Source organism: Barbatula barbatula, assembly GCF_947034865.1.
Source record: "Barbatula barbatula genome assembly, chromosome: 12".
Lineage (NCBI taxonomy): Eukaryota > Metazoa > Chordata > Actinopteri > Cypriniformes > Nemacheilidae > Barbatula > Barbatula barbatula.
In genome coordinates this window covers 13,636,418-13,663,621 of record NC_136775.1, presented here as the reverse complement: position 1 = coordinate 13,663,621, position 27,204 = coordinate 13,636,418, and the positions used below count along the sequence as shown (strand labels likewise).

Sequence of the window (27,204 nt, the reverse complement as noted above, 5' to 3'; positions counted from 1 at the left end):
AGCAGGGGTGAGGGGGTAACTAAAGACCCTCGAGGAAACTGGCGCAACCTCCTGGCCTCTGCTGGGTCACCCTTTGTGCCCGCGTAATTCTCCTTTACGCACGTTCACTTGCTCCCGTCAAGACCTCTGGAATTCTTTACCACCCGCACAAGACCATCCGTGTCTCCCTCAGTGGGAAAAACGTTTCCCAAAGGAGACAGATCCAGTTACAGGAGCGTTGAGTGTGCACGGTTGGCTTTGGATAACCACGGGAACGAAGAGGAGGGAAGGAATTGAACTTGACTTCACTTTTATGACAGTTAGTTTAGCATAGTGTCCTGTTTTTAGGCCTATTGATTGTTGATATTACATACATGTTACTGTGTGGCATGTTCCATCTAAACTATTTTAACTATAAAATATATGAACATAACATATGTGTGAAGATTTAAGACTCTACATTAACGCATTTAAAATGAACCAGTGAATAAGGATGTTTTAGCAGGGACAAAAACAGTGACGGAAATGCAATCGTTACCTTTCTAATGAAATGTACCCTAAAGTCGTGTTAAACAATAAATCCATGAAAAAAGCAAAAAATGAAATTCTATTATAGCTTTCGATACACTTTAAAGAAAGAAAACTCTTTAAGCTAATGTACAAATTATTTTTGATGGGCGACATTAAAAGCACATTTGTTTTAAATGAGGCGTGGCGTGGGCGGGATACTGTCGTCTTCTCGAGTTATTATTGGTGCTTTGGTTTGACAGTTCAAAAGAGAGGGTGGAGTTGTCAAAGAAGGGGTGTGTGCGTTACGGAATAAATGTGATAGCTGCCTCAAATATTCGGTTCAACCTATTTGCCACAAGATATAACGTTTTTAATTCCTGCTACTTAAGTCAGGAAAATAAAAAGTGAAGGTTGACGTCTTAAGTTAGGCTGGTCAGAAGAGAGCTAAATAAATTTGGGTTATCTCATTGGGAACATTGGTTTTAGAATCAGTTAGAGGTGAACTGTAGTAAAGCAAAGTGTCCGGGCGTTGTCACTACAGACAGACAGACAGACAGCGCAACAGGCGGATACACTTAAAGAGCGACAAAGCGCACGATGGATCGTAAAATCCCTGATTTTGCTGGTACTTGGAAAATGAAAATGTCCGAAAACTTCGAGGAGCTTCTCAAAGCATTGGGTAAGTAACCGGAATGATTGAATGATGCTGCTAACGCGCACAAATAGGATGCGCAAATGTGAATACATACAGTAAATAGCTATCCCTCTCACAAGGGTTGGTCCATACTCAATACAACCTCAAGCTTAATTTGATGAAATATAAATAAAAACAACAAAAAAATGCTTGCTTCGTATTTTTGACATAAATTAGGCATTAAAGGGACACTGTTGACTGTAAGAATACAATAACAGTTGCGCGCTCGTATGCACTGAAAGATGTGGGCACGAAACGCCTTGGGCACCAGATAAGTGACTCACTTTACGCGAGCGCGAATTCCAAATGCTTGTGTTGGAAAGTCTATCATTCCAGATCAAATAGACTTATTTTTCAATATTACGCACTTTTCACGCCAGAATGAAGCGTGACTTCCTAATTTTACAGAAGTCCCATTTAATGAGGGCACCGCAGCCACCCAAACAGTCCTCTTCAGCAGCCATAGCTCTGTCGCACAAAAGAAAACATTCCCTGAGACGTTCGAGTGGTTTAAAAGAATAGTGAAAACTAAGCAGACAGGTTAAAGAGGCCGGAGAAGGAGCACAATTGAAAATTGTGTGTGTGCGCGCCCGTGTGAGAGCCCTTGCTGTTTCTAACATAGACGTGTGGGAACAACGTGAATTATAAGAAAAGCTGCAGGAGACCAAAAGGTTGTGTATCCATGTGAAGAATGTGTGTGATTGACATATTAGTTGATTGAGGAATCTGCTCCAAGAATGTTTCAGACACACACACATGTACATACACAAGCATGTAACTCTACACAATTCAACAAAGAGGCATACAATTTTAGCCTATTTCTGTGCACAGATGTGCTCGACCTGTCACCACGCCCTGTCATCCCCTCCTCCATCTTCAGTTCTCATCTCCATCCCTTTAATTCTGAAATGCTTCCTCTGACCTTTGACTTGTGACACTGACCCTGACCGTCTGTGTGTTCTCGGACATCTTTTCTGGGTTTGTTTTGGGGTTTTGAGTTATGACTTTATCAGATCTGAGGATTAAATGCACCGACTAACTGAGGTTGATGTGACACTCAGAGAAGTTTGATTATGTGTATCTGTTAGTGTACAGATGAATCTGAAACAGATGTTCTTTTCACCTATCTTGTGTTTTGTGTTGTGATGATTATAGGGCTCCTTTATGCAAATAGAAGTTTGTTGTTGAATTTGCTAACACATGTCTGCCTGTATGTCTGCCTCAAGTTTGGGTGTTCCTATTGACTGCCTTTACGTGTATATATTTACCCTTGGTGACAGGTGGGAATGTGTGCGAGGTAACTAGTGTGAAATTCTACTCGACACACACACAGACAGAAAGAGAGAGAGAGTGGGGGGAACTGGCCTCTTTACATCTAGCTGTCTTTTTCCACACTTGACTACCTTTTCCTTTCCTTTAGTAGCTTCTTTTTCTAATGTCAGTACTCTTGCCCTCCCTCGACCATGCCATGCTTTTGTCTTTTTTACCTCTGCCCTTTCCTACTTCCACTCTGTGCTCTATCCATTTCCTGTCAGGAAGGTTTAATAGATTACAGCATCCCCTGTGGCTGCTTGAATAACTTCCCCCTCTCAATGTATTCACCCACCCATCCACCAGCCCACCCGTCCACCCACCCATCAATGCAAACACGCGCACATACACATCGCATTCAATCATTCTGTTTGTAAAGAAATTAATAATCTAAAATATAGGTATAATATATTATATATCACACCCTCATTTTTTGTTGAGATATAGATTTAAAACAAACCAAAATAAACTACGGAAGAGAATGTATCTATGGTCTACCAGTCCAACTATCCTAGTCTCCTCACTCCTACACCCCATCAAGAAGCCTGCGTTCAGCGAACCAGTCGCCTCTTGTAGTGCCTTCTCATAAGGGCATTAAATCGCTCATTCTCTCTCACTGGTGGAACATTCCTCCTAACTCGGTCCGGTCAACCACATCTCTCACAACCTTCAAAAAACTACTTAAAACCTACCTTTCTGTTAATACTTGAGAAATGAGAAAAAAAACTAAACAAAAAACTTTCTCTCCACAGGTATTGGTCTGGCTTTTGTTGAAACCTTTGTATTAGCTCTCTGAACTCTTTGTAAGTCTCTTTGGATAAAGCGTCTGCAAAATGACTAAATGTAAATGTCATTTGCAATTATTTAGATTTTTAATCTCAGGCTCTTGAGACCCCAAACACAAATATATTTATTTTCTTATGATATTTAAAGAATATTATTAAGTTTCAAAATATTAAATAAAATGACCGTGGGGCACCTGAGACCCCCAAAAGCAAGAGTTTATTAATTGGTTTTTCATTGATTTATTTATACAATGTCAGTGTACACTGTAAAAAACTAAATGTCACACTCTGTAAGAAGTCAAAATTTATTTTACAAAAAATATTGTACGTTTTTTTTGGCGGCCCAGGATTTTCTACAGCATAGCTCATGAAGAATGGTGTGGTTGTGTTCAAATGAAAATCCTAAAGTGACTTTGTACTTATCATGTTTGTATTACCGCACCTTTTATTTCTCTGGGTGCTTGTCAAATTCCCTCTATGGGATCATATCTGATGTCATCAAACAGTGTCGACAGCGAGCGCAGATGTGCGGAACACAGCCAGTCTAAATATCACTCTCTCCCATTATCTGTCCAACTACTGGACACTTGCCTTAGAAAGAAATCAGTCTTTCTGTATTTTATAAATCAGGATTCCCCTCAATGTCCATGGACGCTGGTGTAATGCAGTGTTCAATGATCATATCTGAATTGTAAATGCATGTGTGTTTCGGCAGGTGTGAACGTGATGCTGAGAAAGATTGCGGTGGCGGCGGCGTCCAAGCCATCTGTGGAGATCACGCAGGATGGAGAGCTCCTGTCCATCAAAACCTCCACCTCCGTTAGGACCACCCACGTCACCTTCACCGTAGGACATGAGTTTAATGAGACCACTGTGGATGGACGTCCGTGCACGGTAAACACATCCAAAAAAGCAAAATGTTATGAGATGTGTGTAATTTTAATATCTGATGTGGATTCAAACACACCCAACATCTCAGAGGAGCTATCAGACTGGAAACACACCCAGTCTCCACCTATTTAATTTCCATTCTCATGGGCACGGATCGTTTTCACAATGTTCTTTCACAGACACACTGTAAGAAAAACAAAGAAAACACTAATTTTTTACACAACTCCCAAATCTGGCCTTTTCACGTTTGTCTTTGTGTTTCTCAGAGCTTTCCTCGCTGGGAGACGGACACCAAAATCACATGCGAACAGACTCTACAAAAGGGCGAGGGGCCGAAAACCTCATGGACCAGGGAGCTAACCAATGACGGAGAACTGATTCTGGTGAGACATTTACCATTTTTGGGACATAATATATTTGGATTATCTGAATTGCCGGCCTTGCGTTTGTAGCACAAGTAAAGTTTTTTGATCATATTTTTTTGTTAATAGTCTTTTCCTGCTTTTCTTGGCAGACCATGAGCGCAGACGACGTCGTGTGCACACGAATTTATGTCAGAGAATGAAAGTAAGAGGGAATGGGAAGATCACTCACTCTAGTTATCCACAATGACGGTGATATGATATAATCCATTTCCTCTAACCCCGATCTCATCTTTCAAGCTTTTACATCAGAGAGCCATGCAAATAAATGAGCTGATTCAGCATCTGATATTCCAGAAAACCAAGCAAGGTTCAGGCAAAGTCTTTTGACCCAAACTGGTCAACTCAGAAAAAAATCATTTTGGGCTCAAAAGCACTTTTAAGGGTCAGTATCTACAAAAATGAGAGTTGAATGGGAACTTGGCTTTGATAGATCAGTCTGTCATAATCATAGCTACCTGTTGAGAAACAGCGGAAAGATAGTAAGTGTGTCTCTGTATTATATGTTGTCTAAATATGATACAGTATGTCTGTAGCTTAAACATTAAATCCTCTTTTTTATTTTATCAATCGTGATACCATCTCTAATGCTTTGTATATAATTTAGTAAAACCTGAGTGTGGGGTTTTTATCCCAGAGTATCGTTTTTTTCATTATGTTTTTATATAAACAAATCCATTGCTCGTATCTGTGCATGTTCAATAAAGGTTACAGCTGTTACACAATTTGTTCTCATCTCTGTTTTTCAATGAATTATTGAATTTTGATGCAATCAATATTAGTCAATGTTATATTTATGAACAATTTTTTTAAACGGCGTCCCCTCCCTGTGTTCTCACATTGGTGGGTTCAAAGCTTATTTTAGTATTAATGTCAGCTGGCTGTAACTAGAATAACTTCTATGTCTATGTCTCTCTCCCCCCTCGTTCTCTCCTTGTTTTTTCCATCACAGTCTCTCTTGTCACCATCTCTGTGTGTCCCTGTATTCGGGCATGGCGAAACCCTTGGGTTTGGAAAGAATGACTCTTGCTTCTTCACTTTTGGGTCGGAATGTAATCGGCAAAATGGGTGCATGTGAATATAAAAATGAAATTTAAAACACATCATCAAAGATTTCGTTAGTTGATCTTCCACTCTCGTCGCTATGGCGACAAAACAGGCCTGATGATCAGGACCCTGGATCATTTTTACAGGCACTAGAACTATCCAATGGGATAAAGCAGTTAAATAGAATAAAGCCGACTGTCCAGTCGGGGCAGGAAATGCCAGTTGGATTACAAGGTGAAGATGATTGACGGCAGATGTGCTTAACAAGGAACAGGATCAGAGAGTGGAAACTCGGGACCATGAAAGTAATGAGGAGCAGCACACATACACACACATAACTGGATACACACTACTGTACTGCACACTTACCATACACGGTTTTTAGGCCTGCATTTGAAAGTATTTGAGAAGGGTCACCGACAGACAGTAAAAAAGTACACATTTATTTACAAAACATACAGTGCATATGCACAAACATACAGCTGCATAGAGACAAATACGAAGGAATTTTGAAGGTGAAGGTGGAACGTGATTTAGGGGTGATGCCTGCAGCTGCACTTGGTTACTGTGTGACCCCAATAAAACCAACTCTTCTCTACCTCCTGCCCCTTATAAAAGACCCCAAATAACTGCCTCTCCTTCCTCCTTTATTACCCCCCGGAGCAGTAAAAGGCAGCTGTCTCTCTCCCCTCTCAAAAACCACCCGCACATTTGCACACATATGAAACCAAACATGCACATTCTTCAGAACCTTCACATGTACCATCAAACACTTACACTTAGAGCACAGACCTTAAAACCACATTCTCTCTCACACACACGCACCCACAGCCTGTAATGTGGTCTAATGTAGCAGAAACCAACATATTGACTCATTTACTTCAAAGACATTGAAAACTACCCACTCACATATACATGCAGGGCATGTAAATCAGGGATAACAATATCTACTCGTCGTTTGATAAATGGCTGTCTTTTTGCATATCATTTGGCTGGCAAGCTAACTAGCTGAGTCAAGTGTTTGCTTCCAAAACATTCGTCCATTAAAATGTTACTTCATTCCATGGAATCTAATCTCCTTTGCCAACAGCGATGTTGTTGGTAACAAAGCCGTCTAGAAATCAACCTTTCACCAGCATCTAACCTTTCACTTTTGGAAGTTGTAAATAACCCGGTGCATGGCAGAGACAAGTGGCTCATGGGAAGAGACTGTGATACAACCAAGAGCTGGCTGTCATACAAAGTAAGATCTTAATCTCTGTTGTTGAAAGATAACAGATATATCGGATCTCTGTTAAATCTGACAGCATGGTGCGATTTTGGATCCGATTATACATGTTTAAATATATGGACAGCCAGTCGGGTATGTTAATATGAGCCCGGCGGCAAAGACAGGCCTGTGAAAGACAAAGATTTATATCCTTGTGAGTGCGTGCATGTAGGTAGGCACTTTGTCAAGAAGACTGGCAAATAAGAAGAAAAATGACACCGTGTATGTGTGTGTGTGAAGTTTTTAAGTGACATGTACAAGCATGTGTGACTTTAAAGACTCTACTATTAGTGTGGGGACCAAATGCCTCCCTCGAGAATAGTTAAACTTGAAATCACTTACACTGCACCAACCCCCATGTGAGCAATGGCTTCATATACAGTACATACTAAAAATGAAAATCTAAAAATGCCATGCTTGGTAACAAAAAAAAAACAGAAGTCAGTGGAAAGTCCCCACCGTTATAAAACAGTGTGTTGCTAGAGAGAAATGGCCCATAGACAAAACACTCCATCAAAGCCCTGAAGGCTTTCAGCAAAGCATTATGGGTCAAACCTACCTAAAGCTGGTGCATCACACACCTGCAGTTTATCGGCTGGCCCTTATCCATGAGCCTCGAGGGCAGTCTGCAAGGTACTTGCACACACGCTTCAAAAGTAAACAAGGTTGTGATTGACAAATACGTTTCTCACACACATCACACCACACACTTAGCTTGGCTTAACTGCCAAAGAGGCCAAGAGACGAGTCATACAAACATAACTACGCGCACACTCTGGCATTTAATTCCGGCTGGAAAAAAAATGTTCTGTCTGATGCATTTCTCACACTGGTGCTGACTCAAAGCGCGCTGGCGGTGAGGATTCCAAGTTTCCAGACGTGCGGAACGAGTGAGTCCCACACTAAGGTGTGGAGGGAGAAATCACAGGGAAACAGACTCACCTCATGGCTAGGCCCCTGGGTCAGCAGTGTAAGTATCAACCTCGGTCTGCTTGATTCACATGATAGGTTTCAGTTTGGGAATAAACCCTTGTGCAACACAGTTTTAAGAGAGCAAAGCCATCCCTAAAATAGAAATCAGGCCAACGGGATCTCCTGGAGCATTTGCATTAAGAATAACGTTTGGGAAATTTACGGACACCCGAAAGGGTAGATGAGGTCAGCATACGTAACCGAAAGAACGCTGACCTCAATGACTCACTTGGGTTTTTATAGAGTAAGATATCATTACATGAACTCAACACAATAAATGGGCATGTTCAAACATGCTGAAGTAACATTAATAGACATTCATTGGGCAATCTGAAGCATTTTCTGCAGAGACAAACAGTCAGACAAATGCATGCACACTTACATCCTTCATCTAGGACACACACATCATCACTCGCACACTCTACTGAGCTGATTTTAAATCTACAGGTTTCACGCAGCGCAGTATTGTGCTGTACTGTATTGTATATCTGCGGGAAGCCACATGTCTCTTATTGCTTGTAGCAGCAGGCAGCAGAGGGGGTCAGTGCGGACTGCTGGGTTCTGATTAGTTCACAGAATAGAAACAGAAGAAAACGGCCAAAACACACCCACTTCATACGCTAACCCACAATCTGCCGCTTTGTTCGAATACGCTTTGGCCTCAATAATCACTCTTTAGAAGCAGAAGTGTGTGCTTTGAGATGCGTGTGAACACCCTTGTTAGTTTTCATAACGTGAGTGTGAGTCAGAAAGAAAATCCTGCTAGTCCAGTTATATTAAATAATTGAGAGAGAGAGAGAGAGAGAGAGAGAGAGAGAGAGAGAGAGAGAGAGAGAGAGAGAGAGAGAGAGAGAGAGAGAGAGAGAGAGAGAGAGAGAGAGAGAGAGAGAGAGAGAGAGAGAGAGAGAGAGAGAGAGACTCACACGTTCCCACAGGTTAATTATTTTCTGCGGTTACAAATATGTAGGTTTGTGGTGACATTACCTAAACACCCTTAGCAACGCTCATTAAAGACAAAACACAACTTGGTACACAAATAAATTATAGGGCATCAACAGTGCACGCGGACCCAGATAACAAACAGCACAATTGCGCCACCTCTAGGATTGTTAATGAACACTTATAAAACACAAATGTGTTCCTCTGTCGCCCTCTCGTCGACAAATAGCCGCACTACTTGGGCAAAGGCAAAAAAAGAAATGACCGAACGATATTCTGAAATTGTTTTAATAGTTTGATTTTGCAACTAGATCAAACAATCCAAATAACAATAAACATTAAAATGTTCATAAATTTAACATGCTGTTAAAAGTCCCCATGATATATGAAGGACACAGATGTGGTTCTGGGGGTTTCAATAGTTTGGAAAAAAAGCTTGATCAAACAAGTTGTTTATTTATGTGGAATTATGGCGAGAACAATTGACCAAATTTCCTTTCTTATAAAGAATGACCCTGTATTTCACGTTAATGAGGTTTTTTGACTGATCATTTATGCAATAACTGATGGATGTATTAGCCTACATTTGTATAGAAACAGCTTCTGCTCCTTAACTTAAGTTACATAAAACTACAGTATTGTCACCGGAATCTAAATGTAATCCATAATATAATTATTCACTTTGGTTGGAAAGTGTAACAGTCATATAAAGAGAGAGAGAGAGAGAGAGAGAGAGAGAGAGAGAGAGGAGAGAGAGAGAGAGAGAGAGAGAGAGAGAGAGAGAGAGAGAGAGAGAGAGAGTGAGAGAGAGAGATTTTTAGTGGGCCAGACTCAAAAACAGAGGTCCAGTTAGATGAGGGAGACGACGAAGTCTTACAGAATAAAGACACTATTTTATTTTTTCGTAGTAGGCTATATGTAAATCTGGAGAAGATCACTTACAAATAAAATGACACAAACTTCAACTCAGGATAATCATTCAGGATAATATTTCAAATTTCTTGTGGGATGCAACTCTTTCGGAGTAGACATATTTTTGACATAAAATCCAAGGAATATTTTTGAGTTTTGTTTTGGCGGATGTGTTTATTTCGGAAAACTCGCGGGGCGCCTGTTAGAACTACAACAGGTGTGGAATTCCCAATTAAGGTAAAACATAGTGTTAATATTGTTTTTTAATCAAACTTGTCTAAACGATTGACATTTGATCTATGTATTGATCCAATTGACAACTAATTGATCTAATTATTAGCAGTGTGATCTTTTTTTAAACGATATACAATGACATGTTGTCTCTTATACAAACTTTCACTGCCGTGCAGGAATATAAAGTGTACATCGTAGTTTGAAGTTTATTTGTTAGCCAAAATGTATAAAAAGCTCCGATCGTGCCAGAATACACTACAGTGATGTATTTCATGCGCAGGCAATGTGAAAGCGGTGTGTTACCGCGCGAGAGTTATGCCATTGGATCGGAAGCCCTGCATCTCTACCTGAAAGAACAAGGGCACGCATGTGCGCGCCAACTCACGTGAACGCGCTTCATGTAAACGTACTGCACCAAAGAGCAAATTAAAGAAACGCAAGAATAATTGATCACACGACAGATGGAGATTCATAAGTACCTGTTGTATTTGAAAATCACCGTTCTTCTTCAAGGTGAGTTTGACTTATACTATTTTTGCATGTGTTTATTTTATTTCTTTTTTTGCTTAAATTCACCTTTGAGTGATCTATGTCATTTAGGCCTAGCTGTTGATAAAACGGGCTATGTTTTATTTAAAACGTACATAGGCTAACGCTTAGGTCATAGTTTAACAATACTAAAAAAAGAAAACAATTGTGCCTCTAATTAAAAAGACCTTCCATGAATCAGCTTGAGTTCCAGACACCTCGGATTTGAGATATTACCACCATCTGGAACGGTCCTGTTTTAATGTTAATAAATACTTAAATGAATCATTCAGTTACATTCATGTTTTCATGGTCCTAACTACTTTTAATCTAGATTATTTGCGTTTGAGGTGGGAAATATGAAGGTCTGGAACGCAGCATCCCAGATAGCACAGGTACATCTGTAAGATGTCTGCTAAAGATCTGGAAAACATTTGCTTAGTAGAAACATCTGGTAAACGTCTCATAAATGGCAGTTTTACATACATTCTAAACCATAAACATCTTACAGACATCTTCTAGACGTCTATATGACATCTGACAGCAAACATCTCAAAGATTTATAGCAGATGAGAGAACGCTCAGAAAAATACGTCCGGCAGATGTAAGTGCGGACATCAAATAGACGTCTGCCAGATGTATGTGTGCTATCGGGGATCTGCTTACCTGACTCGGCCGTGTCAAAAGAGAGACGGCTGGTTCAACTTGATCGAGATCCCACAGGAGGATGACATCAAAGTACCGCGAGAGCGATTAAAAAAAGATGAAACGTTTGGTTTCGCTCTCGCGGTACTTTGATGTCATCCGCCTGTCGGATCTTGCCGCGCCGCATCAAGTCGCACATGCTTATTCGCTCCCGCGCTACTTTCAAGTGATTCATGTGAATTAGGTTCACACTTCTATTAAGAACTGAAGTAAGCAACTGCTGGTACAGTATGCACGATAAGCATGTATGTGTAGCGTGTAAACATTCGGATACTCACGTTAGGCTAACCCGGCAAGCTTGCGCTGTGACCTTACCTGTAAATTCAAACGGCTAACAACCACAAGAAAGGCTAGTCGTATTGTGATACACGAACACATTTCTTGTTAACTACAGGACTTACATTATTAACTGCTCCAACTAGCATTTTTTTACTTTTTAAAAGTTTGCGTCTCCTGCGTGGCCTCACAATTTAGATACGTGCAGTAGAACATCCGGGCATTTACTCAATTACTTACCTAATCACAAGCACATTCTTTTATTTGTTTAGCCAACACCGCATATTTTGTTTGTACAGCACAATAAATAGGACTGCTGCTGCGGTTCAGTTACTTTAAATGTAAAGCATGCAAAGCTTTTCATCTAATCACAACTTCATCCTTATTAGCTTCATTTTCACTGAAATTACTATGGCTATCACAAGCCTGAACGTCACGGGTCCGTGTATCACAAGTGTGGTTTCCTGAATGACTGCTACAGCCACCTTTTAACTGATCCCAGAAAGGCATTGTGAAAGAGCCTTTTATTCAAATTCAACACTGTAAGATTTGAGATTAAGCCGTCTATTTATTGTAGTGGCCTGCTATTAGGTATAAAATGACACACGTCTAGACAAATGACTGTAAAGAAAATAAATCCTGCTTTAATGGGCCACAACAGTTTTTCAGCTAAAGCAATACCAGACTTTGTGCTTTGTTGCTGAATGAGTTACAGATAAAAACATTTTTATTGTAATATGTGACTGTTTATCAGCATCGGTGTGATAGACACACAATTTGTGGCCTGTGCATTGCCCGTCTGTTTTTGAGCACGTGTGCTACTGCTAATGGTTTCTCCAGATCTTCTGGGATGAGTAAGTTGTCTTGTTCTACAGTATGTTCTGCTGTAGATGGAGAACACAGGTGTGGACTTTGGGAATTCCACCCCCTTACCCCTCTATCTCTCTTGCACCATGTATGTCTCCTTCCTTTTGCTTAGGAAGAGTTTATTGAAACAGAACACTATAAGAAAAGCCAACATGAGCAGAAAAAAATGATGAAACGAATCAATTCTTTTAAATGCAAATGGGTGTAAATGTAACCTTTATCTAAATCCACTAAAGCTTTACATTTTATGAGTCAGCACTGCATTTTAGCACATTGGTGGTGGTGATGCCAGTGGTGCTGATGTGAGAAACCATAAGAGAGGAAAACACAGGAATTTAAAGGGACAGATCACCCTTGAGTTGTTCCAAATCTGTAGATTCTTTGTGCTTATGAACACAGAATGAATGCTTGTAACCAAACAGTTTTTGTTCACCATTGACTACCATATAGTACCATAGTGCTTTATACATTTCATTGTTCTGTTGAACACAAAAGAAGATATTTTGAAGAATTTAGAAAGGCAAACAGTTCTGGGGCACTTTTGACTACCATTGTCATTTTTCCTACTATTATAAGCATTCTTTCAAATATTTTTCTCTGTTTTCATCATCTCAATGGTAAAAAGTTCCCATAAATAAGATAGTAAATCAGAAATCAAACTCAATATGTATTGCATTACTCAGAATGGATATAATTGTGTACCCATCTAAACTAAGGAGTAAAAACAGGCTGACAGAAATAAAAGCTTTTTTAAATTAATAAAATGTTTTCCCCCAGTGGTTATTTTAGTAATACATTCTGTCGAAGTAATGTTTCCCATATGTGTTCAGATCATGTAGTCAAAGTGGCATAGCTGAAATGTACATTTGCATGGTAAAACTCATTCATGGTGGCATCCCTCCAATGGTGAATAAGAACGTCTGTTTCTGAACGTGGTGTGGGTAATATGTGTGTGTGTGTTTATGTGTTTGAAGTCAGAGAATCTGATTTGCCTTTCCAGACCATCCACAACCAAACTACATAAATGTTTAGAGTTGTCATGACAAGGGCCCTGGAGGAAAGGACCAGGAAAAACCACAGAGCTAAAAAAAGAGGACCAGGAATACTCAAAATCTCTTTCTTTCACACACAGAAACAAACACTGAAGAATGAGGGGAATATTTGGATGAATATCATTGTCCCGAAGAGATATGGAATGGATACAAGATTTGATCAGTAGAACATAGCAGTGCCGATGTCATGGGATCAAATCCCAGGATATACACAAACTGAAAAAGTATAATAAAAGTTTAATGCGCTGAAGGTTGTTTTTGATAAGGAACATAACTTCAATAGAGAGCCAAATGAGAACAAAAGAGAGAATTGTGGGACAGTAAGGGAAAAAAACAAATTACAGAGTGTATCCCGTCTATTCTTTGATCCATCTGGATCCCCCATGTTCTCATTCCTTTGGAAAGAGAGAATGAGTAGGAGAAGTTCAGGGACCCTGTTTGAGGTCTGTGGGGTTTGGTTTTCTGCCTGCTCCTTTTCTAAAAGCCCCCCCCCCTTTATGTCGGTCTGCTCTCTGGATAAACAATCCTAAGAAATCCACTCAGAACATAACTTCACCCACAGTGAATAAGACCTCAGTGTACGTGTGGGTTTTAACAGTATCACTCACTGCTGAGTTCACCAAACGTAGAATTCCTCTCAGATAGGTTTCAGTGTTTTACATTTGTTCTCTATAAGAAGTTGGATTGGTCAACTGGTCAACTGTTTTGGACTGTCAGGTTGTTTTGATTAGCATTTGCCATGAATTACAAATCATTTATAGCTGCAGACTCTCTCTCTCTCTCTTAAACACACACACGTATAAAAGGCAGGTCTGTATGTCATAACAGGGCACCTCTATGTTCAGTAGTTACTACAACCGACACCCTTCCCTCTCTTCATGTCTAGATTTCACGCTCTCTATCCTTTTCCTGTCTGTCATTTTGTCCCCGGTTTCATTCATACAGCGAAAACCTATAGTGCACGGATTCTTCTATTGATAAAGTCGAACCTAAGAGGTAGATAAACTAAAAAGAATAAATCAGTTAAAGCATTTTTTCACCCTTTATCAAAATCTGCATTTGACTCTTTCTCAAGAAGAACATATTTTGAAGAATGTATGGTTTCAATGGGGTCCAGTGATGTTTGGTGTGAATAAAATCAGACAGGTTTGGAATGACATGATGATGAGAAAATTATGAAGGTTTTATTTTTTGGGTGAACTATCCTTTTGAGACTCATTTCTCTATCTTAGGGCTGTGTAAGTGTTTTAACATTGATGTTAAGAGGCCGCGGATCTTCAGTGGGCCTGAAGATGCTCTGTTTGGCTTCTCTGTGCTACAGCATGACAACAAGGGAGAGAAATCGTGAGTACTGTACTGCACCTCACATTCACAGTGCCATGTGATTGTTGTGTTTTACTGTACTGTATTTCATTTTCACATTACCATGTATTGTACTGTATGCAATCTTTTACATATTTTCTGTCTATGTTCCCTTATTCTGAGGTGTTCACAAGTGATCACGATCAATAACATAAAGGCTTTATTATGACCTTACATCCTAAGGTGTTATAGTCATTGACCTAAAGTTATTTTGTTGTTGTATTCACACTGGCTTTTTGTTTGTGAACAGAATTCTTGTTGGTGCTCCGTGGGATGGGCCTCACAATAACAGAAAGGGAGATATTTACAAGTGCGTTGTTGAAGACGAGATAAATTCAAATTGCTCAAAAGCTAACCTAGGTAGGTATTGGCTTAACTTCCTGCTCATTAAATTTGACTGTGTTGTCTTTTTCCTGTGAATGAATATCAGATGTTTACAGCATATTTTGTATGTTTTTTCCATACAGGTGAAAACGCATTTCAGAATGTGTCTCGTAATCAAAAGAATTCTCATTTGGGTATGACACTGACCCCAACTGCTTCAGATGGCTTTTTGGTGAGATTTTATGTGCAAGTCCCTCAAATAATTTAGGAATGTTTCTCTTTTTCATATATGCGTATGCATGACTGTGGAATGAGCGGTTCTGAAATTATTTTCGCACCCAACCACCACCATCTGTTATGATCATCATCATATGAATGTGACCACCTGCAAAACAGTGGCCACTTTTGGAATGACACATGTGTGTGCTTCTGTCTAGTTTTTGAGGAGAGTAAAGCACATGTCAGTGATGTAGAATTGGTTAGAAGACCACTTACGAAACACTTTACAATAAGGTTGAAGGCTTATTCGTTAACAATTAGTAAATTAATTACTAACATGAGCTAACAATGAATTATATATAAACTAAGTTAAATAAATTCTGCAGAAGTATTGTTTATAACGCAACTAGAACAAAGAAATGCTACCTTATTGTAAGGTGTTACTGCTTTTACTACAGTTAAAACCAAAAAACCATAGTTAAAGGGATAGTTCTCCCAAAAAAAGATAATTCTGACCACATTTGATCACCCTTAGATTGAACCAAACCTGTATACATTTCTTTCCTCTGCTTAACATAAATTAACAGATCTCCCCCCCGCATTGACTTTTTTTTTAGGTTTAGGTTTAGTACAATGTGAGGGTGAGTAAATGATGACAGAATTGACATTTTTGGGTGAACTGTCCCTTTAATATAGTAAAACAGTCTTTTGCCAAAAACACCACAAAACTACATTTTCTGCTAACCTATTTCATGTTAAATATGGGTAGGTAAAAGATAAACATGGCACAAGACAAACTAAAACATCACCTGACCAAGACACAATCAGAGCTGCCAAACCTTCGCCTAACATATACTTATTGTTTTAGCCTGTGAAATTATTTTAGCCACACACACTCTCACTTACATACACAAAGGTTTTTTGTATTGGGCCGAAATCTGTCCAGTTCTGGTGCTGCTCTGCTGTTGGTTTGCTGGAACTGCTGGGTGGCTATCGCCAGTAGTCCGAATACATATGAGTGAGCGAGTGAATGAATGACTTCCCGGAGGCATGCAAGTATAAACAAAAATGCGTTTTTGTGCGAGTGAGAGAGGTTTAAACTGAGGAGAGCAAATAAGCACATCCTCTGGGATACAGTCATACATAGTTCACCATGGTATAGCCAATAAAAACAATCACTCATAGTTTGGTTGTAATGACCCCTACATTTCACATTCATTCTAATATGACTGCACAACCAAATGTACCTGTTTAAGGATTTGTGAGCCTGTATGTATGTGTGTGTATGTTGGATTGACTTCTTTGGTCAGCTCTATAACTGGATCGGAATGTGACTCAAGCCCTTTGTAATGACAGGCCATGGAAAAGCCATAGCACCTCTCACCCTCATCACCACTTCAAATCTGTCTCTCACACAAATTCTGTCCTTTTTACTTTCTAGATCTCTCCATCCCTCTGTTATAGGCCTGCGTAATAACAGGGTGTGGAGTCACAGAACATTTCTTTCCTCATCTACCCCCCTTCGTTCAACTCTTCCTTTTTTCTTTTGTTTCATTTAGTAAGTGATCGTTCTTTTACGCTTTCATCTTTTCTAGTGTGTGTTTTCTCTCTCCATCCGTTCCATTCTTGCCCTGTGATCTGTATTCCTCACAATGGTTTTGCAGGCAAATAAAGGGTAGGCTTTCAAGACATAAATATTTGTATGTGTTTTTTTCTTTTATCCCCGTTGCCACCAAGTAATTTGGAAATGCTTGATTGCAAGGCACCATTCAACTCTGTAAAGACCATTATGACATTAATCCGCATTTATCAACAATTCTCTTTTTTTCTTAGTACCATTCGCTTGCTCATTTTTGGGCTTCTTATTTTCCCCATAGAAACGAAAAACCACAAATGAAATGTTGTTAAAGAAATAGTTCACCCCCCAAACAAGTCTATCATTATACTCACTCTTTTGTTATTTCAAACCTGTATGGTTTTCTTTCTTCTGCAGAACACAAAAGAATATATTTTGAAAAATGTTGTTAACTTGACCCCATACACTGTCCATACAATTGAAATGAATGTGGTATAGTGCTGTTCGGTTACCACCTTTCTTCAAAATATCTTCTTTTGTCTTCTGCGATAAGAAAGAAAGTCTTATAGGTTTGAAATGACAAGAGGGCGAGTAAATGATGTCAGAATTCTTGTTTTTGGGTGAACTATCACTTTAATATCTCAGTTTTTCAGATGGACGGAGAGCTGCATTGCACTAAGCTTGTATCATATGCCAAATACAGTTTTTTAATCTAAATTGTTTTGTAGAAACATCTCAGATAAAGTTGATTCATCTATAGTGCAGAACTGAGACCATCAAGTGAAATAGCAAGCACAGAGGAACATATTCCTTTGGCCTTTCCCATTGCCATTAACTTCTTTTTTTCTCTTCCTCTTTGTCCCTCTCTTTTCTATTTTCCCTGGTTTACATCATTTTAACAGATTTTAGTGGTCTGACCAGAAGCCCTGACAACACATTCTCCTCCCTTTTTTCGAACAAAAGAAATATGCTGTAAAAGACCGTAACGCATTCAAATGTATCCTGCAATATGAACGAAATCTCACACTGGATGAAACATGTGCACAGACTGTCTCCGTGTCATCCACAGGCATGTGCTCCACTGTGGTCTCAGGAATGTGGTGCATATGTGTTCAGCACTGGAATCTGTGCATCTGTCACCAATGACATGGAGCCCAAGGATGTCATTGCGCCCACCGCTAAGAGTAAGATGAACATGAGACAAACAACACTAAAGCATAAGAGTGACGTTTCACATAGAAGTTACAGATTATGTGTAGGGATGTGGTCAAACAATTGCAAATGTCCTGTACCACACCTTAAGAGTCAGTCATTCATGCACTGTAGGTCATAAAATGATATTTGCTCATCCGCCTTTTGGAAAGAGTATTTCGTTTTTTGTCTCTTTGAAAACATTCATTATTCGCTTAAAAATACAAATTCTGTCATCATTTACTCCCCCTCGAATTGTTCTAAGTCTGTAAATATTAATTTGTCTGATGAACACAGAGAAAGATATTTTTAAGATTGCTTGTAACCAATCACTTCAGAAATGACACGCTTGACCTCCTTTGTGTCTGTGTCTGTGTGTGTGTTTTATAGGGTGCACCACATACATGGACATTGTAATTGTTTTAGATGGTTCTAACAGTATTTATCCTTGGAATGAAGTGCAGAACTTCCTAAGCAACATCCTCAGCAAGTTTCACATAAGCCCTGAGCAGATGCAGGTATGTCTTTTTGATTATGCAGTTCCTAATTTATTCATCCTAACTTTAGCATTAGACTTTTGGGGATTTTTTTACACATACGGTACATATTTCCCATCCACATTACCTATAAACGCATGTTTTTTGGATGTAATTTTTGTTATTATTAAATATAATTTTAGCCTGCTTGTTTTTTTTTTTTATACTAAGTTAGACTATAAACAAATGTATTTTTGTGGTCGTAGAGGATACCGAATCCTTTTTTAGTTCTCTTCTAATTGACAGACCGCTTTTCTGGGCTAATGGAAGGTTAGAGACAATCATGTAAATATTACATAGTTATATATATACATTTAATACTGAAAGGGACAGTTTCCCAGACATGGTTTAAGCCTAGTTCCTGACTAATTTAAATGTTGTTCAAATGAGGTTTCTTGGTCGAAAACAACTTAAACTGACAAATCTTAAAATATATCAGTGCGATTGTTTTGTCTTTTGTAAAGTATGGTTTTAAAAAGGACTTAAAGGAGCAATGTGGACATTTTAGCGGCATCTATCAGTGAGGTTGCAAAGTGCAGAAAAAGCTCATTCTAAGGTAATAAAAACATAACACTTCATTAGGTTAGGTCTTTATACACATCTGAAGACATAGTTATGCATATTATATTGCATTTCTGGCAATAGATCCTCCAAAAATTTCCACACTGGAACTTTAAATATAGAAATTTAATTAAGGCCTCAATATGTATCGTAAATAGTACATGTAGTCATGAGCATACAAGATTTGACAAAAGTTTTAACGTTGTTCAGCAGATGATATCTAAACATTTTAAACTGTGTGCTTTTGTATAAGATGCAGACACCTGGCTGAAATGTTAACTGATGTGTAGAAATGCCTTAAATGCTGTCAGTTTTAGCTGTAACAAAGAGGCATTGAGCTGGTATGAGCGAGTGTGTGTAACATAGCCACAAACCAACCGTCAGAAGTACTGGGCTCAAACAGAAACGCCGCTGGCAGGCGGGAGAAAATAAATGGCAGCGTGAATGTGAATAGACAGAAGTTGCGGTTTCTAGAGAAGGAGGCTAGATGGGACACAGTTAGAAACTTATAAAGCTTATTAAAAAAATGTGTGTGTTAAACTGGAAGAGAGAGGGGATGGATAGAAAGAGATTGTGAGAGACTTATGGATGTGTGGATGACCGGTTGGTTGAATGCATGTATCTTAGTTTCTTATGTGTGCTTCTTTAAGGCAGATATTTGGGGCAGTAGGCAGACTAGGGGCAACTGGAGGTAAATGAAACAATTTCTTTGGTTTGTGGGGCGTTCTTTTTTTGCTCTGGCACTTCTGGACATTCATGTGTTATTTTTGTGGGACAGAGCGCATAGTGGAGATGCCAATCTCATCTTCGGCTCACTCTAGAGTTATTCACACTGCACAAATTACTGCTGCTGTATGACCTACGGCTCGAACTTTATCTTTTAAAAGCTAAAATTGCAAAAATATGGCACATACAGTTTTCCTCCTCCCAAACACACACTATTGGTTGAGCCAAAGTCGGACCAGTTTGCAAAAAAAAGCAGTGCTGGTTTAATGTTTTTATTTCTTGCTGATAACACAGTTCACCTTTAACTTGAATGAAATGTTTGTAGGTGGGTGTCATTCAGTACGGAGAGATCTCAGTCCACGAGTGGTCTCTCAGGGACTATCAGACAACACAGGACGTGGTTGAAGCAGCCAAGAACATCAGTCGTCAGGAGGGCCGAGAGACACACACCGCTGAAGCCATCCGAATGGCCTGGTATGGCGACCCGCCGGTCACGCTCTCAAAGCAACTCAAAACAAATGTGCAAACCTCTCTCTCTCTCTTTTTCAGAGCTATCTCACTGTTCTTTTCGAAAAGGTATCTCTTTATGCACATTCTACCCTTTCCCTGATCTCGACCACATCAAGAGATAATGTAAAGTGTGTGGAGTAGTGGAGTCTGTTCGATCAAGAACGTCTTTGTGTAGATAGGCATCTCTTTAGAAGTCCACTACCTACTGAGAGACTCCATCAAACATGTATGAGCAGAGATGTTTACATTAAGTCCGATTCATTGCATACTCTGTAGCATTCACTCTCCTTTATTCCTGTATTGTCTGTTCCAGCTAGTCTTCCTTATTGGCTCCCCAGCACACACTAGACACTTGCAAACACCGGTGTGGGACACTAACCATAACTCACACCACAAAAGCAAAAACACACGGAGGAAAACTCTGTGACTGCAGGAGAGAAACGCTATATCTAAAAATGAGTTAATACTTTTTTGTCTTATTTGTCTGGAAAAAGAGAATTCTTAAAACGATGACGTCCTGTTTAATTCTAATAAGGATCAGGAATAAAGGGGAAATGGTAATGTTACACTAAAAACATTAAGACTGAATGGGTTTCTATTAGTCCAAGTCCTTTAGCTCTTTCATTTGTGTTTCTACTCAATTTAAGGCTTATTTAAAACTCTCTTTAGAGCACACATTATACAGACTCTCTCTCTCTCTCTCTCTCATTTACTCTTACTGACGCACTTACTTTCCTCTCTTTCGCGGTAGATGAAGTGATAGTAGTAGTCGGATAAGGTGAGGAAGGTTGTAATAACATTAAGATTTGCTGATGGAGAGGGACACAGGGTAGCTGGATCAGCAGAGCTGCAGGTGTGGTTACCATCCAGCAGACTGATTCTTTGCCTGTGCAGCTGTGCAAACACACACACAGTGTCCAAATTATTGAGAAGACATACTGAAAGTGTTTGCTTATTCACATATCGTGATACATAAATCCTAGTTACGCTGCGTTTATTATGTATTGACACTTAAACTTTCCCGGCAAATATCCTCCCAGCCAGTTCTGATCATTTACACACACAAAAACAAATTTTAAAGAATTCAAGTATAGTACCTAATTGAAACACACAGTAAAAGTTGTGTGAGTTAAGCCACATAAATCGAAACACTCAATAAAGAACAGTCTTTAAATAACACCAGCCTGAGCAATTATCACAGACTTACTCGCTCAAATCAGTTTCCATGCAAGTTTTCTTTCTTTCTTTCTTTCCGTATTATTCTATTGTGTCCGTTTTCAAACTTTTCTTTTTTTTACAAACTATACACGGTCTGGTGTTATTCTGTACTCCTCTAAGCATGGCTTTCATTGGATGTAATTAGGCAGAAGGCTGCTGGTTGTTTTTAAACTCTGTACTCTTGCGGGAGGCCACACAGTTATATTTAGCCTTGAGTCTGGACAACCGCCTAAAAACACCAAGTTGACTAACGCTGACTGAGCCACGCAACTTCTTGAAAAATGCAGGTCACACTACCACAAACAACACAGACGTTTGCTGCATGTTTACAGTATGCACAGATGTTTTTTGTGTTACAGTTATCCATTTTGTGTGTATTTCACTGGAAAAAATATATAAACAAATATTTTTTGTATTAAGACTATTCACATGGAGAGAGGCAGTTTATACCTGAATTTACAAGACTTTTGTTTCCTGAACAAAGTTTAAAGGAATAGTAACATTTACTTGCCCTCTTATCAATTATCATTACAAACTCTTTCTTTCTTTTCTCTAAAATCTTGCCTTTTATTTTTAGAGGACAAAAGACTATCCCTTTAAAGGAACAGTTCGCCCCAAAATGAAAATTCTGTCCTTATTTACTTGCCCTGAAGTTGTTCCAAATCTTTATAAATGTCTTCATTCTGATGAACACAGAGAGATATATTTGGAAGAATCCTTGTAACCAAACAGTTCTTGGCCACTATTGACTACCATAGTATGAAAAGTTGCTTTTACATTCAGGATATTTTGAGAAATGTAAAAAAGCCTAAAAAACCTTTCTGGGGCACTTTTGACTACCATTGTCATTTTTCATATATGGTGGCCAAGAACTGTCTGGTTATAAGCATTCTTCCTAATATATTTCTCTGTGTTTATCAGAACAAAGACATGTATACAGATTTGGAACAACTCGAGAGTGGGTAAATGATTTTTTTTATGTTTACTCAGATGTTTCTTTCAAGCTCATCTATCTTTCTCCAGCACGGAGGCCTTCAGTCCAGTGAGAGGTGCTAGGGAAGGTGCCACTAAAGTGATGATAGTCGTGACCGATGGAGAGTCCCATGATGGAGAAGATCTTCCTGATGTCCTCGCTGAATGTGAAAAACGCAACATCACCAGATACGCAATAGCTGTGAGTACACACATACCATAATTAAACCCCCTAATGTTGCCTAAAAAAACCTACAACCCCTCCTAAGAAAACCAGTGGCGAGCAACAGAGTGCATGTCTGCATATTACATCTCCACTTAAACTGACCATAATTGGCACTGCTCTATTTCCAGTGTTTCTTCTGAGCTCCACCCAGGTCCTCTCGCTCTCTTACTCCGTTTGCATGATAACACTGTCTTCCCTCATTCTTTAAACAATCATGACCACATTATTGCTGCGGAGAAATAGACTTAAACAGAGCTCTGGACCATCAGAGAAGTGAACCCCACCCTGAATCTCCCGACACTGACACTCTGCCCCTGTGGGTGGGCACACTACACCCCTTAACCGCCGCCCTAAACCGCAACAAAACTAATAGAAAGAAGCTGGCACCACAAGAGCCAGATGGGGTGTCAATGTATTTTAAATATCTTGCCGTCTTTAAAAGACAAAAATACATTTCTGTCTGTCCATTTAAAGGCTGGATCACACTACAAGACTTTTAAAATCTGAACAGAAATAAAAACAGACATCACACACTTGCAGACTTTTTAAAAGTTTAATGGGTATTACAATACGTAATAAAATCTGCAGACTGGCGCAGACTTTCTGCAACTCCAGACTGAAAATCTGGGCATAATCTGAGCTAAAGTAAGGTAATGTGACCCAGCCTTTAGCCTTCCAGTTTATTTGTTTTTAAAACGTTTGAATACATACGTGTATCCTTACTTCCACTTATATAAACCTTTAACTCAAGGGTTTTCTTTAGATGCCACAGACCCCCAAGTGAGATCCTCCCCATTGTAAAATTAAAAAGGCATTTATTTTTACAAACACATAATTTTTATGCTGAAAATTAACATATAAAAAAATAACAGAATTCTAAAATGAGTTTCTGTTAAGTTGTATTGTTCTTTGTTTTTCCTCTTATTGTTGTAAATGTAAAGGTTTTATTAACTTTAATTTACTTAATTGTAATCTTATTTTATTAAATACAAATTCATCGTCATTATTTATTTGGGCCTTATTTTAACCTTTTTGTACAGTTATTCTCTAGTATTTTTCACGGACTTCCACAGACCCCGGTTTGAAAACCCACTTTTACTCTGTTTTAGATATTTTTTACCTGGATATGCAAGAAAGCTAAATCACATTAAAAGGAACCAGAAGAAGTGACAGAAGCGATTCAAAATGGAGTGTTTAATATTCATTTTGCACTACTATTTCCCTTCGCTGCTCTTTCGGGTGATTTTACACTTCTCATTGAAATGGATGGCAGACTGCTCCTGAATGAGCCCATGTTTTCTTCTCTTAGACAAACTGTGCCAGAATGTGCAGAGTCATCTGGGTAACTAGGTCTCTCTGAGTCCTGTAAGGGGAACTGTGGAATAAAATTATGACAGCTGCTTCTAATGCCACACCAGTCAAAGCATAGCTTTCATGTTGAGATGTGTTTTAGGCTCTGACGGTCCACTTCGTCCTGCAAGGAACGAGGAGACGGATGGAAAAGTAAAGAACTCGTGGGAGATTAGAGCAACAACCTCCCAAGAAATTCAGCTTTGGTCATGTGGTGCAGGATGTGTTTTGTACATTACAGGATAGAGAGGAATGTAAATGTGGTGGGTGTGTGAGTGGTCGGGGGGTTGTGGATACTGAACGTGCGCTATAAATGAAAGCAGATCTTATGGTATGCTAAATAATTGATTTTTTAACAGCCCAGATCTCCTCTTGTCATTGTAAGTGACTACCTGTTGAACGCTGTGCTGGTATGAAATATTTGACTAGTTTCTCTCTGATGTGTTCATCTGCAGTCCCAACAAGAGCTCTTTAGATCTCTCTCCACGGTACTGAGCCTTTAGTGAATAATAAAGTAAATAATGCATGATCTTTTAATCCCAATATTATTATTTCATAGAAGACAAGTAGACAAAAGTTAAAATGCTATTTCCTCATGTTGACTAATTCGTCTCAATAGAGGTCAAGTCAATAGCCTCTGAACATTCAATGTGACCCTGGTGATTTCGGGGCTTGTCCTTTGTGCTGCCAGCAGATCTCTCTCTCTCTCTTTCCATTTCCTCTGTGTAGGTGTTTGGCTTCTAGGACGAGTCTCTGTTTTCTCAGTCCGGTATCACATCATTAATTGATCCATCAGATCATCTGCTTTGGTGCTAAGAATGTGGGGGAGGTGTTGGCTCTCTGCATGAGAAATTGTCTGTTGTTGATCCTCTCTTATCTTTCTGACATGTGTCAAATATGACTCGCTTGTTTAAAGGGAAATTCTGCCATCATTTACTCACCCTCAAGTTGTTTCAATCCTGTATAAATGTTATTGTTCCACTGGACGCCAAATAAGATATTTGGAAGAATGTTTGTAACCAAACAGTTGTGGAGCACCATTGACTACTGTAGAAGGAAAACAAAATGCTATGGTAGTCAATGGTGCCCCAGAATTGTTTGCTTTCCTACATTATTCAAAACTTCTTCTTTTGTGTTCAACAGAACAAAAAAAATGTTAACAGATTTGGAACAACTTCAGGCTGGGTTAATGATGATAGAAATACAATTTGGGAATCAGATTCAGTGTGAGGAATCAACAATGTGTCTCATTTCAGCCCAGTTTATTTACTTACTTTACTTGCTTTATAAATTAAAATCTGTGTTTGGTTGTTTCAATTCATGTTTGCACACCAGCATTTTGTCATAAATCATTATTATGAGTCACCCTTTATGTTTGTCACTGGGATTTGGACATTTCTAACCACAAAAAAAGTATTTAAAAGTGCTTGTCAAGTAAAGTGTTTTTTTTCCATTTCCTTTTTTCAAACTCTGCATATTTGAGTTGAAAACAACTCCGCATTATTAGAATGTTATAATGGCCTGGAAATTGACGAATGGATGTCAAATTTGTCTTATAGTTTTAACTGTGTTTTTCTATCTCTCTGTCCTACAGGTATTAGGTTATTACATTCGAGTAAAAAAGAATCCAACGGCCTTCATCACAGAGATTAAGTCTATTGCGAGTGACCCTGATGAGAAATACTTCTTCAATGTGACGGATGAGGCTGCACTGAATGACATTGTAGACGCACTGGGTGAACGCATTTTTAGCCTAGAGGGTAAGAGGAAGAACTATGAGTGTAAATCATTAGCAAAATTTGAGAGAATGTAGATTCTAATTTGTGAACATGTAAAGTAAGTCTTTGTACATGTACACTAAAACGTACACTCACAGCCCCAATGTGAAAAATTGTTGAAAGTTGAATGTTGAGATTTGCACTCGTGGACAAAACTCACAAATCTGTCTTCTGAATTTGAAGTTGCAGAAAAATTTGTCACTAATGTGTAATCTGGCATTGACAAAATACATTGGCATAGCACATATTTACACGTTGTCCTATATTCAGATTTGAATTGCAACCACAAATACAAACCTCTACAACCTCTCAAATCTAAATTTGAAACTGCAGTTTCAAATCTTCCCGTCTTGACTTTTGCTAATACTATCATGATAAACCCGTTGCAAAACTAACTCGTGCACTTGAAAGCTCAGAGGCGAGAGAATGAGCGGCATTTGATGACGTCATGTGGCTGGGCCGCACCGCCCCCTAATGGCAGGAATATAAAAATGGGCTAGACTTAATTGCAAAAATGGTTAAATCTACGAAACAAAGCCAATGCACTAGTCAGCTGAGATCATTATGAGCTGTTCATTCTCTCCCCTAAAAACAGCATATTAGGAAGGAAGGATGGAAGGAAGGAAGCGAGAGTAGTGACTTTAAAAAGGGCACAGTTGTGCCAGTCACAGGATACACAGGTCAAATATACAAGAAAAATCACAACTGGCCTTTGCACCAGCTGATATTTTTATATGATATTTATAATCGCACAGTCACATGCATGGGATATTTCCTTCAGCTGTATTTGTTATTTATTTATACATTTGTTCATTAACAGTGTTTAATGTCTTTGTTATGCCATTACAGGGACTCTGGGATACAATGAAAGCACCTTTCTAGAAGAAATGTCCCAGATTGGTTTTTCAACACACATATTGGATGTGAGTTTAAATTTACATTCTTGTCTATTGGATCTATTATCACCTTCCTGGCACACTTAGCAAGAAACACATGTTTACACACAGGCTTTTTTGTCTGAATGCTTTCTTTTTGCATGTTTGTGTCATGTTCTGCCACGTCTTGTCTGTTTTTTTTTTAGTCTTGGGACAGGATCATGACAGTACCACGTGTTTTTTGTGGAGAGAAACACATTATTGTCGGTCACGAGACGACATAATGTGCTTTCTCTCTGGTCTCGTCTTTGGCCCCGCCCCTCTCACAAGAAAGATTTGCAACAAAGATCGTGATACGCTGCTATTAGCTAAATGAATTTTGAAAT

At 39.0% G+C, this 27,204-nt stretch overlaps 2 protein-coding genes across 2 annotated transcripts in view; both read left to right on the top strand.

Moving 5' to 3' along the window:
* Positions 1-784: 784 nt before the first annotated feature.
* crabp2a (cellular retinoic acid binding protein 2, a) lies at positions 785-5,316 on the top strand. Its single transcript, XM_079468756.1, has 4 exons — positions 785-1,168; positions 3,995-4,173; positions 4,437-4,553; positions 4,685-5,316. Exons 1-4 carry the CDS (start codon positions 1,087-1,089, stop codon positions 4,733-4,735), a joined length of 429 nt encoding a protein of 142 aa, XP_079324882.1. The 5' UTR covers positions 785-1,086; the 3' UTR covers positions 4,736-5,316.
* Positions 5,317-9,667: 4,351 nt separating this feature from the next.
* itga10 (integrin, alpha 10) overlaps positions 9,668-27,204 on the top strand; it is a 25,647-nt gene continuing 8,110 nt past the window's right edge. The window contains exons 1-11 of the mRNA XM_079470135.1: positions 9,668-9,969; positions 10,247-10,479; positions 14,627-14,738; positions 15,007-15,116; positions 15,224-15,312; positions 17,945-18,059; positions 18,457-18,584; positions 20,215-20,363; positions 22,641-22,791; positions 25,760-25,925; positions 26,793-26,866. Coding sequence (XP_079326261.1) covers positions 10,428-10,479; positions 14,627-14,738; positions 15,007-15,116; positions 15,224-15,312; positions 17,945-18,059; positions 18,457-18,584; positions 20,215-20,363; positions 22,641-22,791; positions 25,760-25,925; positions 26,793-26,866 — 1,146 coding nt within the window. The 5' untranslated portion in view covers positions 9,668-9,969; positions 10,247-10,427. The remainder of the gene's footprint in view (positions 9,970-10,246; positions 10,480-14,626; positions 14,739-15,006; positions 15,117-15,223; positions 15,313-17,944; positions 18,060-18,456; positions 18,585-20,214; positions 20,364-22,640; positions 22,792-25,759; positions 25,926-26,792; positions 26,867-27,204) is intronic.